The 16,338-nt window shown below is 37.0% G+C and overlaps 1 protein-coding gene across 13 annotated transcripts in view; it reads left to right on the top strand.

Moving 5' to 3' along the window:
• The window catches only part of LOC131436192 (high affinity cAMP-specific and IBMX-insensitive 3',5'-cyclic phosphodiesterase 8), a 448,244-nt gene that overhangs the window by 203,529 nt on the left and 228,377 nt on the right, over window positions 1–16,338 (top strand). Inside the window, exon 2 of one of the 13 annotated variants that reach the window (XM_058604782.1) lies at window positions 6,814–7,261. The exons of 8 other annotated variants lie outside the window; for them this stretch is intronic. In XM_058604782.1, coding sequence (XP_058460765.1) covers window positions 7,114–7,261 — 148 coding nt within the window. In that variant the 5' untranslated portion in view covers window positions 6,814–7,113. Of the gene's footprint in view, window positions 1–5,284; window positions 7,262–16,338 lie in introns of those variants that run through there. 4 more of the 13 variants (XM_058604777.1, XM_058604780.1, XM_058604778.1 and 1 more) reach the window with 4 other exon arrangements.

The raw sequence follows: 16,338 nt of genomic DNA, 5'->3' as shown, positions 1-16,338 counted from the left end.
TTTTCACAGGCGGACGGGTAATATCAGAGACATAAGAGGATTGCGTGAATCCGAGTAAAAAGGATCGTTCAAAAATTGGATCTGGACTTGACATATCACTGATCCACTTCCAGATCAAATTTCAAGTTCAGAGCCTGGATTGTGGATCTTAGTTCCGAAACTGAACTCTGATTTTGGATCTGGAATCTAGACCTAAATCTGGAATCTAGGACCTAAATCATGGATTTGGATTCTGGACCTGGATTCTCGATCTGAACTCTGGAACTGAGTTTGGATTCTACACCGGTATTCTGGATCTGAACCAGGACACTGGACTTAATTTCTAAAGCGAATTCAGAATTCTTCAGCTGTATTCTAAAACTGGACCCAGATTCTGGACCTAGACTAGGCTTCTGAAACCGGATTTAGGATTTGTAATCTGGATGTCTGGATCTGTATTCTGAACCTAGACCTGAGTTATTGAGCGAGATTTTGAACCTGAACCTGAATTCTGAAGTTATATTCAAATCCTGGATTCTGGATTTCGATTCTGTATCTGAATTCTCGATCTGAACTTTTAAATTGGAATTTGACTTGGATTCTGGGTCAGAATTCTGAACATGGACCTGAGTTCTGAACTTGGAATCTAGGCCGGAATTATGCAACTTAATTCTGAAACTGAGCCTGGATTCAGAATCTACATTCTAGAAGGCATCTTGATTCTAGACCGGGATGCCGGATCGTAATTCTGAAACTGGACCAAAACCGGAACCAGAATTCTGGAGCTGCATTTCAGATCTGAACATGAACTGTGGACCTGAGTTTTGAGTCTGAATTCTGATCTTGGATCTGAGTTCTGAACCGGGATTCTCGAGCTCAATTTAAAAATTCGACTGGGATACTGGACTGGGAGTTATAAACCGGAACCAAAATTCTGGAGTTTAAATCTGTACCCGGATTCTGGACCTAGACTTTGGGTCTGAACTCGCATTCTGAAGATGAATTCAGGACTTGAAGTCTGCATCTGTATTCTAAACCTAAACCTGAACTATTGGACGGGGTTTTGAACCAGAACCAGGATTCTGATTCGGAATATTGAATCTAGACCAGGATTCTGCGCTTGGATTTTCGATCTTATTTCTGAACGCAGACCTGAATTCTAAGCCGGGACTTGAATTCCGGAGCCTGTATATTGAAGTTGGATTCTGAACCAAGATCTGGATTCTTGATTTGAAATCTTAACCTGAATCATGAGGTTGATCTTGAAATTTGATTCTGATCCTTGATTAAGAACCAAAACTTAAAACCAAAATTCTGAAACGGAACTGGGCCGGGATCTGGATTCTAGACCTGGATTCTGAGCCCTAATTCTGAAACTGGACTGGGATATTGGACAAGAATTCTAAACCGAAATCAAAATTTGGAGCAGCATTTTGAAACTGAACCTGATTTCTGGATCTGAACTAGGGTTCTGAATCCGAATTCTAGGTTTGTAACCTGAACCTGAATTCTGAGCCCAGACCCGAAATCTGGAACTGTATTTTGAACCTAGCCCTGAATTATAGAGCGGGATGTTGTGCTTGCTCCTGTATTCTGAAGTTGTAAGCCTGGATTCTGGATTTTAATCCTGAACCTGAATTTTGGATCTGAACCTGGATTAAATTTCTTAACTACACGGAGAACCCTTCGATCATAAAATTGCGATATCGCAGTTTTTGATTTTTGTGATAGTTGATTTAACTAATTTCTTTTTGATTCAACCAATATGATTTTTGATTTGCATATATTCAAGTAGTTGAAAAATATGTTGTTTTGAATGCTGTCAAATGCCGGAGACAGTTGAAAGCAAAACAATAATCGCAATGCAAATTCAACAACTTTTTTAGTTGAAATCTGTTCGCGTCGCTTCAAAATGTCAATGAAAACAACATCGATGGTTAAAGCGTTTGGTGAAATCATGTTCATTCGATTTGAGAAATTTATTATAACAAGTGTTTATCTAACAGCGGTGTTGTAATAAAGTTAACCTTGTTTAAGATGAAAAGGATTTGGTGACAAATTAGAAAATGTTAATGAATGATCATCTCGTAATCTTTCAGATATGCGCAAAAATTTTATGCTTCAAATTCGATCATTGAAATACTTCCAGCAGACTGTTTTACTTTCAGCTGTTTGATACCGATGATGATGTTCTATTTATATTTTAACAAAGATATTTATTTCATGAATCTCAACATACCGAACATATTTCAAATAGATCATGACGTGTATCAGTAAGTATATTTTGATTATTTTCGCAAATCAATAACATTGTTCGAGTTGATTCAACTATTTGCAATGTCTAAAACAAATAAAACCGATTTATTTTTCAACTAACAGAATTTTGTTTCAATAACAACACCAGTTATTTCAACTAAAATATTTGTTGAAATTGAAAGGTATGTGTCCTCACTAATTGACAGCATTTTTTTTCAAACAGTTAAATTAGTTGTTTCAACCATCGTTTCTGCTAATCGAAAACAAAAATGACAGTTTAGATAAAACAACAATCGATTAGTTGTACCAAATTTTAACCAATCGAATTCAGAAAATCAACTAATATTCTGGTTGAAAATGGATCTCGGGTGGTTCCGTGTAGGATTCAGTAACTGAATCCTAGTTAAGAACCTAGTCGGAACCTCAGTTCCAAAATAAACTTAGATTCAGGATCGGGATTCCAAATTTTAATTTTGATCTCGAGTTTTGGTGCTGGATTTTGAACCAGGGCCCGTATTCTGAACCTGTGGTCTAATTCTGAATTCCGAACCTTCATTCAAAACAAGATGCTGGGCCTTAATTCTGAAGGTCCTGAGGGTTAGGAATTCAGGACCGAGATTCTGGATCTGGATTCTGGATCTGAATTCTAATCTGGAACCACAATTCTGCATTTGTATTTCAAAATTGCACTTATATTCTGGACCATGATTCTGATCCTGAATTCTGTGTCTGAAATCTCGACCTGAAATCTGAGAATTTCAATCCAAGATCAGAACTCTGAGTCTAGTCCAGTATTCAGGATTGAGGTTCTGATCCTGTATTTCAGAACTGTACCTGTAATTCAGGAGCGGGATTCAGAATTTCAATTCTGATCCTGAATTTTTGAGCTAGTATTTTGAACTCCAGCTTGTGTACTGAATCTGTATTCTGATTCGGAACCTGGATCTTAGTTTTTAACCTAGCCCGAATTTCTAGATCGGGACTCTGAACTTAAATTTTGGATCGAGTTTCCGTATCATAATTCTGAACCGGGACCTAAATTCTGTACCCGGTCCAGGACACTGGAGTAGGGTTCTCAATCTTATTTCTATACGTTAACCTGAGTTCTGAACCTGGACTTGGATTCCTTAGCTGGATTCTGAATCAGAACCTGGATTCCTAATTCAATTTCTTACCCTGGATCATGAACTCGGACCAAAATTCTGAAATTCCAGAATTCTAGACTCAAATTGCAAACCTGGAACGCGGATTCGGAACCTGAATTCCAAACTAAGAACGTCAATTTTTCCGCTTATTTTATTTCGACTTCAAAGGTTTTACTTGGCATCCGGTCATTTTCTAAAAATCTGTGATCGATCCAAAAATCAGTCTATGCCAAATCTGTGAGCACTTTCCATAACAACACTGCAGATTGGAATCATTTTGGTGAGAAAAATGGTCTCACCACTGTGAGCAAAAAGAAGTGGTTTCGCCACTTGCAAATAGAACTGTTTCAGTGAATCAAATCATACACGGAACGACCGAAATCAGCATTTTCGCGAAAAATTTAGTTGATTTGCTGATTTTAGTTAGTTATTTTTTGAGACAACTAAAAAAATCTTACTTTTGCTGATTTAGATTTTTTATTCTCATTCTCTTAATAATAATAAAATATTTGTTGAAATGACTATTTTTTTTAGTTGAATTCACAAATTAAACGTGCTGTCATTTCTTAGCTAAGGCACATTTCATTTCCATTGAACTAATTTTTTAGTTGAATTAAAGAAATATAATGTTGTTTTCAACCAATATGAATGGTTGAATTGGCTTCTGCAATCTGCAGCTATATGGCGCCCTGTCACCGAAACGGTAACACCGTAATGACTACTAGCCACTAGATGGCACACTACTGCCGAAAAAATTTCAGACGCGGTTGTCTTTTCTATATTGGCAGGTATAAATACGATGTTGTATTGGAGAAAAAGACATAAACGAAACGTAAACATCGTTTTGAATTTTTTTCTTCTTAATCACTGTTTTCTTCATTCTCACTGAAAACTTTGAGCATACGGAAAACAAAAACCGAATACAAATAGTACACCGGACGGCGCAGCTCGGAAGGTTTGAAGATACAAAAAAACTTCATCACAATTAGAGTGAAACATTCGAAATTCACTTCACTGTTCCGCGTAAAAACATTATTACGCACAATCGCTTCAAGTGCGCACAAATTCGGAATAAATACGATTTCCACTAACAGTTTACGACATTTTTACATATCGGTTTAGAAATTTAAATAAAGATATATCAAACACATGCGAAAAACATCAAAACAATTTTCAAGCAGTTTCAATAAGACTGTCCTTTTTAGCTTTTTAATGGATTGTTTTGCTTTGACACTTCTCATGAGTTTTTGGCTAATAAACTTGTTAATAATACCCATTTCAGTTTTGGTTTCTTTGTGCTGTCCTTCAGTAATGATGGTGATAGATAAATAGAAACAAATTTTCTGATTTTAATAACAAAATTAGTTGTCAATGAGAATTTTGTGTTGGATTGAAATATTGCTGGTTTGTGTCCAGGATATTCACCAACTAAACACATTCTCTAAAAATAAGAGTTTTTTCAGCAAAGTAAATTCTCAATTTTAACTAATTTTATAGTTATTTTGGAAATTTTGTTGTTAAAATCAACTAGTTCAAAAACAGTAATACGAATTAGGCGCAGAGCTAATTTCGGTCGTTCCGTGTAAAAGTGAGCTCACAGCTCTTTTTGAAAGGACCGCCACTCACCAGCTCACTCATTCTCTACCCAGTTCACCGCATAAAGAAGGGAACATGCTACGAGCTGAGTGGATCTTCGACTCTTGAAGAGCGAATTCTGAACGAGAAAAAAATTATGCATGAACTTTCGTTCGATCTTCCAAACGTGTTCAAATGAGACATTGCCAGTAAGGAATCTTACTTCTAGCTCAGTAGGCTATGAGTATGACTATTCTAAAAAGTTTACAATACAATTTAGTCGCATCAAACAATGATTAATAAGTGCGCATTGCATCGTTTTTGTGCAAATTAATAATTCAATTTCGACCATGCGTATGAAAGCAAAAAAGCGCATACATCAAATCGGTTTACTTTGATGAACTGATCGGTTCGGAGCTGCTCACCAATATGAGCGTTTTTCCTAGGCTCTTTGGCAGTCTGTGATCAACTTCAGAAATCTGTGAAAATCTGGTCATTTTTAAAATCTATGCAGTATATTGAGAATCTGTGAAACACAGATTAATCAGTGAGCCTGGCATCACTGGGTGTAACCCTTATGTTCATTCTCCTCTTGAGTTAGCAAAACGTTTTGACTGTATGTGCGGAGCAAGGAATCGAACGCAGGTAGGCTGCGTGAAAGTCGATGTTCTTACCCATCACACCCGTCCTCTTTCTGAACCTGAATTTTGGAGCTTGGTTCTGGGCCAGGCTCTGATCTTCGGATCTGGATTCTGGATCGGGATTCAAGACCTGCATCCTGAGCTTTGACCTATCTGGATACTGTTGTAAATCTTGACTGTAGAACGAATTTCCGAACCTGAATACTGAATCTGGACCCAAAATCCGGACCGGAATTCTGGATCTGTATTCCGAACCTAGATACTGGATCTGTATTTTGTCTTTAAACCCCAAAACAAAGGACATAATAATAATTCAAGCCTAAAAAATGGTATCGATTCTCGACTCGGTCGACTAAAGCTGAGCGTATTGCAGTAACCGCGTTTTGCATCGATCGAAACAATTGATAGTCGGATGCCACTTAGTCGGGATCAAATGGCGAGTGAGGCAAAACTGTCTAAATAGATTTTTCATCAAATAAGGAATCCTATTTTCAACATTTTGGATGAATCCCATTATTTTTAGGTAACTGAAAATAGATTTGTGTGAAACGATGGTGATGAAAACCCATCAATTCTTCGTCTTCTTAAAAATTTAGGTTTTCTGGACTTCTGTTTGTCTTCAACGCGAAATTCAAAAATTCTCGACGATTCACATTGACGATCTGAGTGAATTAGAGCATATTCCAGCGAGTGCGTTCGATAACACAAGATTACATCGAGCGAGATGAACCGTAAGCGGTCTCAGCTGTCAAAAAAGACACAGCATATAAACCTCAAACCCACTACTATCCAAATTGGCTACAAAATGTTGAAACGATGTAAAATCACAGTATTTAGCACCGTTTCCCATCTACCAGGCGATTGCTTCAAGCGCTGCTTCCGCCAATGCTTTGAACGCTATTTTGGTTCGCTTCATTCTGATCGAAGCCAACAGGTAGCCTGGAAGCTATCGACACCTAAAATTGACGAAAAAAAGTGTAGAAAAACTTACAAAAAACTCATTCCAAATAGCAGCCACCTGCCTGGGCACTCGCTCGAATGGTTTGATACAGTGAGAGTGATCCTATCGTATGTCGGTATTGATTTTTAGTGATAGTGCAAACCTCCTGGTGATATCAAGCGGAAGCGTTACACGCGTCTGATTGTAATAGTGATACGTAAAAGTGTTTCGAAAAGGGAAAAATATCCGAAATATATAGCAACACAAAATATCATAGATGTCCGCTGAGTGATTCGAAATGACATCTGTCTGTTCGTGACGACCTTCGATAGCGAAAATAGTACGCACAATGTGGCGTTAATTTGGCAGTTATAGTTTTTATCGTAGAATTCATTCAAATCGTTCTGGAACGGGAACGAAGTGTCCAAAAAGTGATAATGCTTCCGGTTTCGTTGGAAAAGTTTATTTAGGAATCCAAAGAAAAAGTTTTGAGATCAACGCTAACACCTGCACTTTATTACCGCACATACAAATACGTGTACGTACGTGTGCCGACTTCCTATTCCGGTCAGGCAGCATGATTATCGTAACACAGGAGGAGATTAATAGTAGCTCTTCCGGAACCAGAGCCAACACAGCTGATGATTCTACCATGGATGTTTCCCCAAACAACCAGAACGGAGAAAGTGATACTACTGATGAAGAGATGTTGCTGGAATCGTCCGGTTAGTATACGCTTTATACTTTATGTTGTATGTTTTGAAATCCTGAATAACGACAGGATAATGATGGACTAATTTTCAAGTTGAGCTTTCACAATGATTCGCGTTTGTGAATAATAAATTATGCTTTCCATGTAAGTAAATATGATGAGAAAATTCAACCTGTCAGACAGATCCTTCCATATGAGAATATCAATCTTGATGTTCTTCTTATATTCAGTTTAGATTTTTGATAAGCTGTACAAGATTGATTCAATAGTATTAAAAGGTAAAGCTATTGTTTTTTCAAGCTCAAATGTCCAATAAGTAAAATTCTTCTGGCAAATATTTACTATAATATTTGTCTCTGCGGAAGTAGCGAGGTTCCGGTTCTGTAAATATATCATTGCAATGAGTGTTCTGGCTTTCTACATTGAGGTTAATTTCGTATATTTTTATAATATACTTGCTGACTCGGTAGACTCCGTTCTACTCATGATAAAAACTGTTTCAAGCACCCGACTCTGACATATTTGGACGACAGACTTGTCAATAGATGAATGTTGTTTACATTTCATTCTAAAGATATGTTTCCATAATAAGAAAATACAAGACACAAGACAAAACACAAGACAAGACACAAGACAAGACACAAGACAAGACACAAGACAAGACACAAGACAAGACACAAGACAAGACACAAGACAAGACACAAGACAAGACACAAGACAAGACAAGAGACAAGACACAAGACAAGACACAAGACAAGACACAAGAAAAGACACAAGACAAGACACAAGACAAGACACAAGACAAGACACAAGACAAGACACAAGACAAGACACAAGACAAGACACAAGACAAAACATAAGACAAGACACAAGACAAGACATAAGACAAGACACAAGACAAAACATAAGACAAGACACAAGACAAGACATAAGACAAGACACAAGACAAGACACAAGACAAGACACAAGACAAGACATAAGACAAGACACAAAACAAGACACAAGACAAGACACAAGACAAGACATAAGACAAGACACAAGACAAGACACAAGACAAGACACAAGACAAGACACAAGACAAGACACTAGACAAGACACAAGACAAGACACAAGACAAGACACAATACAAGACACAAGACAAGACACAAGATAAGACACAAGACAAGACACAAGACAAGACACAAGACAAGACACAAGACAAGACACAAGACAAGACACAAGACAAGACACAAGACAAGACACAAGACAAGACACAAGACAAGACACAAGACAAGACACAAGACAAGACACAAGACAAGACACAAGACAAGACACAGGACAAGACAAGACATAAGACAAAACATAAGAGAAGACAAAAACCAAGACACAAGAAAAGGCAAAACACAAGACAAGACACTAGGCAATAGGCAAGACACGAGACACAAAACAAAATACAATAAAAGACACAAAACAAGACACAAGACAAGACACAAGACAAGACATAAGACAAGACACAAGACAAGACATGAAACAAGACACAAGATTGGTGTACTGATGAACAATTTGAGATCGACTTTACCTATTCTAACTTTTTAAAAATCTACGCCGGTTGGGGAACAGGTATAGCGTGATGGGTAAGTCGATGCCTTTCGCGCTGCCCACCTGGGTTTGATTCCCAACCCGCACATAGGGTCAGAAAACTTTTCTAGCCCGAAGAGGTGAATGACCACAATGTTAAAACCTCTATAATCAAAACAAAAAAAAATTTACGCCCTTGCCAGCGGCCTTCCGGCAATTAACCGGACCATTCGCCATGGCAAACGAAAAAAAAACGACTTTTGAACCGAGCTTCGTATACCATTTGAATCAGCTTGTCGAGTATATAAAATGTATGTAACATATGTGGGGGTTTTCTTTTATCAAAGAACCGATTTTCTCAAACTTATATTCAAATGTAACGTCATCTTATTTGTATATGATTCGGATCAGGAATTACAGGGTGATATGTGTATATAACAAAGAAAATATGTAAACTCGGAGATGACTGTGAAAATCGTTTCACAAACTTAAATATAAATCAAAGATAAGAACTTAATAACTTCAGAGTTTCATTTTGGTCCGATTTCCGGGTTCGAAGTCGCAGGGTGTGTTAGTGAATTCCGATTTATTCTATTCCTCAATAAAAAAAATATCCGTGACCGGTTTTCACAAACTCAGGTTCAAATGAAAGGTCTCATGATCGCATAAAAAATCGTGAATTTCATTCGCATCTGACTTCCGACTCCAGAATTACTGAAAGTAGGGTGTTGAAATTTTCAAAAATGTTCTTAAATTCTAGAGTTTAATCTAAATCCGACCTCCGGTTCTGGAATTACAATGGTGATGAGTGTCAAAAATTTCGCACCGACAAATAAAGCGCAAACCAACACATGTGTGCGTGTTTTCAACCGTATTGAAAAAGGTAGATTCTCAGTGCAGTTACGAATGTTTGCTACCGGTGTGTAGTTTTGGTTGAACATGGAGTTGCAGCTAGAAAAAATTGGGAAAATACAGAAGGTGAAGCCAGAAGAACGTAAGAATTTCAATAAATTGAAGTTGCTTAGCGATTTAAGGGGATTGTGGGTAAAAACATCATTCTTAGTGTTTCACAAAATAGCACTTTTCTAATACATTTATAACATACATTATTCTAATGTTTATGATTTTCAACACTTCAAAACGCACTGAATTCACTCTAAGCTTTTAAGTAAAAAAAAAACCTGTTTTAATCAACCTAGTGGTGTAATGATGCCTTTCTCATATCAATCATACTATCATATAAAATACTGTGGTATTCTTCAAAATAATTTTCTTCGATTCTTAAAAGAATAACCGAAATCGATTTGTTTGACCGTCTACTGATAAAAACTATCATTTGGAAAAGATTTGAGATCGATTTAGAAAATTTTTCAAGGTTTATCCCCATTTTCAGTGATGGTATACAATTTTTAACCCACTTTACCCTATATTTCGTATGGGACTACAGGACCTTTCATTTGAACCTAAGTTTGTGAAAATCGGTCACGCCATCTATGAGAAAAGTTAGAACACAAATTTTCTTTTTTTTGCACATTTTACCTCATAACTCCCGAACCGGAAGTCGGTTCCAAATAATATTAAGGAATTTTTTATGGGACCTCAAGACCTTTCATTTTTGTTTGTGAAAATCGGTTCAGCCATCTCCGAGAAAAGTTAGTGCAAAAAAACATTACATACACACATACACACACACACACACACACACACACACACACACACACACACACACACACACACACTCACTCACACACTGTGACCTGTTATTCTTTGGTCACAATATAATTCCTTTGGTCACCGAGTCCAGCTTGTATATATTTTTCAAATATTGTATATTTTTGTTTATTTCATTGTCAGTAAATGTCTGAGTAGAATTTAAACGTCAATCGCGTTCATACTCCGTGTTTACATGTTTGAGTCACGTTTAAGTTCTGCTCAATAGCAAAGGTTGGTGTCAAAAGTAGGGTTTTGTTCAATTATTTATTCTATTTATTTATTTATTTATTTATTTATTTATTTATTTATCTATATATTTATTTATTCATTTACATTTATTTACTACATATTCATTATTAAATTATATATTATATTCAAAAGTATTTATGTATTTATTTATATTCCTCAATTTATATATATATATTTTTGTTATTGTTCAATACCATTCATACATCAAATCATATTACATATTTATATAATAAAAGGAAACAAGTGTAGTAGGTACAAACATTAATCAAGACACCAACCAGAAAACGATAATACATTGTAACCGTCATCTGTCTACACACTGTCATCGTCGTCATCATCGTCATCATCGCAGCATAAAATGCGGGGTGGCATGCTTGGAAGGTGGCGGTGGGTATGCGATGGAAACCGGACAACCAGCCTATAAAACCCGCGGGAAAACCATTGCGGGGTCTCGAGTATATTACCAGCCCGGAAGAGTGAAGATCGTAGCAGCGGGTCACAAACCAATGTGACAGCGCGTTTAAAAAAAAAAGTTAGTGGAAGTCGATCCAAATGGATCAATCCGCTTCAGAATTCCTTCATCGATAAGTTCAAAGTGGATTCAAAGGGATCAATAAATAGTATAAGTTTGCTGCTAGTGAATATAGTGTACGGTACCACTTTCCGGGTTGTGTACAAAATGCAGCCCTACGTTCCATATAGGCCAAGTTGCTGCAGGATCTGGATCCCCGTTGCTGATTCATCGCCTCCGAAGCTAGTGCCCCCCTCCCCCGCTCATCGTCGCCAGGAACCACCAAGTCGACCAACGATCATCACGGCCGCAACGGAGAGTTGAGCTAAGACGTTCGTCAATAAACTTGCGCAAGTAACAAAAGTGACAATCTTTCTGTTTCATTGAGTCTCTTTCCTTAGAATATAGTGATTAAAAAATTACATTTGTGAGGTCTTTCTTTTATATACAAGCTGTGTCGTCCATTTTGTTTAGTTTTTTGTGTAACTTGTTTCCGCTGAAAAACGATTCGCTCAGTGACCACAGGTGGGAAGAAAAGTCCGCCCTAAAAATAGTGAAGTGAAGATTCTCCAGGAGACCAACAAGGTAAACGACCCTGAACTGGTGGTCCGGTGCTGAAAAGCAGCCACCAGTAGTGTATAGACAAAACCATACGTAACAACACACACACTCTCTCTCTCTCTCTCTCTCACACACACACACACACACACACACACGCGCGCGCGCACACAAACACACACACACACACAGAGACATTTTGTGTACTCGACGAACTGAGTCGAATGACCTCGGTTCAAAAGTCGTTTTTCACAGTGATTGCATAACCTTTCTATATGAGAAAGGCAAAAAGGTGAGTGGGTAATGTCAGAGATATAACCGAATGACATGAGTACGAATGAAATGAATGGCTCAGTTTCTTTGGTGCTAATAAATCTAGATTCTGGAACTAAATTTTGATGCCGATAGCACGGAATTCTAGACCTATATTTTGAAACTTAATTTCGATACTAGATTCTGTAGCTGAATTCTTCACCCTGAACTCGGGAACAGAATTCTGCATTTGAGTTCTAGAACTGAATTCTTGAATTGGGGAACTGATCACTAAAGCTGTGATTTGGAACTGAATTTTGGATCAGAATTCAAGACCAAGATTCTGGTTCGGAACTATCTTCTAAACTTTAGTTACAGAAGTTTTCAAATTCGGATCCAAAATCTAGCTTCCGAACTGAATTCTATAATCCAGATTCAGATATTAGTTCAAAAATCTTCAGAATATAGTCCCTAAATTCAGTTACATTTCTAGAATTGTGAAAGTGAATTTTGGATCCTACTTCTAGACCTGCATCCGGGGGCTAAATTCTGAACCTGGTTTCTGGAATGCATTGTAGAACAGAACTCTGGAAATACATTTGAATTTCGGATCTTAATTCTGGTCCTAGATTTCGGTCTGCTGTTCCAGAACTTAAGGTTCATAACTCAGTTTTCGAGTTCTGAAACTGAATTTTAAGCCTGAAAAGTGATACTGATACTGAAAGCTGGTCTAAAACTCCATTCCAGTTCCGAAATTCTATTTCAAAATTCAGATCCAGTGATTGCATAATCTTTCTATGTGCGAAAGGTGAAAAATAGCAACATACAGGATTTTGATGTCGATTATTTCATTTTGGATTTGCATTTTTCAGTTAAAGAAACTATCAAAATTCTGTACGGGATTTATTTCTAGCATTCAGATGGGCTAAACTGTAAAATTCTCTAAGACATTAAACAATGTTCTGAGCATTTTGCTCTAACGCGAAGCAGTCAAATGCTTACTTTATTCGCACTCGTTTGGGGCGAATATTGCACTGCGAAAAGTGCACAAAGCTTATTAAATTATTCTCTATTTGTACTCAACTGTTAATTGTCATCTCTGATTTGCAAAGAAGCTATCATTATAGTTCTTCAAATATCGTTTGGAACCATTAGAAAAACTGATTTTGCATAATGCTCCCCATCGTTGTCCACTTTTAGTTGTGTTTTGTATCCCAATTTCAAGTATTTCTGAAAATAAGTTCCGGATTTCGGGTTCAAAATTCTGGCTTAGAATCAAGTTTTCAAATTCGGTTCCAGTTCCAGAAATTTGAAACTTGATTTAGGCTCTAGATTCAGGACGTCGAACTGACTTTTATATCTAGATTCTAGAAATGAAAAAAAAATCTCTCGAATTTCAGAATTGAACTAGATTCTGGACTTGAATTCTGATCTGAACCGAAAGAGGCAACTACGCAGGCTAGAATGAATAAAGCATACAATTTAAACCTTTTTACATTTTTTTGAGTTATTTGTGGCTATGTCATACTACCAAAAATTCTATCAAAAATTGGTGATCATATCTCGGACAACGTGGAGAAAAAAATCGTTAAATAAAACAAAATATATTTACGATCAAAAACGTAGTAAGCTAAGACGTATTCACGTTGAAAAACTCACTTCATTTCATCAAAGACGTCTGAACTTATTTACACAAACTTTCATTCAAATTAAAGGTCTTATGGGTGTTTACAATTTCAAGCTGCTATTTACAAAATGGAAAACTTCAAATTCTGACTTCAATCTTTTCAAAAATTAAACAGCTCATGCTAGTTTATGCTCAAATAAACTTATTTGTTTTTAATTCGAAGTTTAACGATAAATTTTAAAAAGTTTGGTCAATCACGTAAGGTTATATAGCGCTTGTAGAGAGGACACACAATTTCTTGAAGTTATGCTTGAAGAATTCTTTCTAAAGAAATCAAAACAATCAACAATCCCTGTCAATGGATCCCATACCAATTACAAACTCGAAAAATGTGTTTCTGTATCTTCAAATACAAAAGATAACACTCTTTTATCAGCTTCATGTTCGTCCGAGACCCTTTCACCCATTACAAAACAGTAATAACTTCCAGGTGTGTGATGATTCTTGGAATTGTCAACTATCGTGCGGTTAGTCCTACCCAGGGCTCAATGTTTGAAACATTATTTAATTTGTAGCAACAACGAACCGATAAAGTCCGAAAGTATCGGCCAATCAGAAAAAAAACGTACAGTTCAAGTACACAAACAAACCGCCGTAGTACACGGTCATGATGCGCAAAACTCGTAAGCGACGCTTCGTGTTTTTCCCCTTACAGTCACAAAACGGTCGCCACCGCTAGGAACAATTAAATCTACGGCGTAATGTAATCAAGAAGAAAACGTCATCAACCGGTTTATCGTGTTAAAACGTGCCTTTCCGCAGTTTTCAAGCACATTTTTCATCCAATCCAGGAATGTGCAACCGACGGATTCCGCAAAAGCAGTGACGTTTTCTGACTGATGGAAGCAACGCCTGGGACGACTAACTCCGCAACCTGATTACTTACCGGCCTTCCGACAGTTCCCCCTCTGTCCTGTCACCAGGTCACTGACGACGGTTGGCCCGAGCTAGCTGCAGTAGCAGATGATGATGGAGGTAGAAATTGATTTAGCGTTTCGTGCTGGTGTGGTCGATTCGTGTTGGTGTTCATCGTTCACAGTGGCGCGATAATAGGAAGGTACAAAACTAAGTCACTCATCAAAATACGACTGATGATAGGCATGCACTGATAATGACGCTGCGCGGGCGGGCGATGATGGATTTCAAAGCCGAAACTTACTTAGTAGTACTGACAGGGATGAAGCAAGGCGGTCGAAAAAATGGAAGTCTTCGTACTATTTCGGATTGTTCAAAGTTGTTTGTTGAGGGGAAAAAAATATGCACTGAGGACTTTTTTATGCGGTTTTTTCTGTGGTTGTTTCCCGCAGTCGGGTGTCAACGAAAAGTTTCAAAAATATCCGCTTAACCTTTTTCTGTCATAATTTTGAACGTTAATAACTCAGTCATTTGTTGATGGACTGATATAATTTAACCACCAATCGATTCGGAAACTTTTAATTTAAACACGTATGACAACCAGGGTTGCCACATATACAGATTAATCTGCATTTTACAGATTTTTCAGATAAATCTGTGACCAAGATTCTGTATATGCAGATTGCAGATTTTTGGCAAAAAATACAGATTTGTACAGATTTTTGATAGCGTGGATTAAAAATTGAATAAAGATCAAGTTAAAATATATTAAATAATGGTATTGATTATCTTTTCAAAGTGAAAACATTATCCTGATTGTGTGTTAATTCTAAGAAGAGGATAAAACTAAATATAAAAGAGTGTGATAAGGACAGTAAACACAGATGTTCTATCTGCTAATAAAGATTTGTTTATGCTTACTTCTAGTTACAACTAGTGTAGCGTAATTGCTTATGCTTTCAAAAATTGCTTCTGATGAAGATGAAAACATGATGGCCTCGGCCATAACGTAAGGTAGTAAAGAAGAAAGATTGCCAATTGATCAATCAGATTAAGTTTCACTTTCAGATTGGATTTTGAAAGTTTTTCGTCAAATCATTATTTCGAGAAGCTCCAACGCAAAAGAACAACTTCCAGCGTTTTTTCAACTACAAAATCATAAAATTCAGATAAAGAAAAGTTTTGGTTTCTTTAAATTCGGGTTCTGAAGACTTTTTCATGCCGTTGTGTTTCGATTTCTTATCACTTCTATATACAAATTTTCAATGCAGGTTTTTGAGCTCCCGATACAGATTTACAGATTTTTCTTCTTAAAAATGCAGATTTAAATGTGGCAACCCTGATGACAACGTCAGTATTTCAATAGCATACTATTGAAAAATTGATTAGAATCGATTTATGTTTTCATCCACCAATCCCAGCTGACCAAAATGATGTCTTTTTCTTGTTCGGCATAGGAGGCTTTGCGTCATGCATAAGAACACGGTATACGAAATAAATATAAATACGCACGAAATAAATATAAATATATGCTTGCCTGTGAATGAAACAAGTAGTTCGTCCAGTGAGGTAATGACGGGTTTGTATATGCGTTCGCTCGCTGGATTGTCGCTTTTGCAATTTCCTGCTGTCTGCGGCACACCGTGTTCGATTGAGTATCTTATATATCATCCAGCTATTGGAGCAACGAATCAGCGTGGTTACCGGT

The sequence above is a fragment of the Malaya genurostris genome, chromosome 3 (assembly GCF_030247185.1).
Source record: "Malaya genurostris strain Urasoe2022 chromosome 3, Malgen_1.1, whole genome shotgun sequence".
Taxonomy (NCBI): domain Eukaryota; kingdom Metazoa; phylum Arthropoda; class Insecta; order Diptera; family Culicidae; genus Malaya; species Malaya genurostris.
The sequence above is the reverse complement of the archived record's forward strand: the minus strand, read 5'-3'. Positions and strand labels throughout refer to the sequence as shown.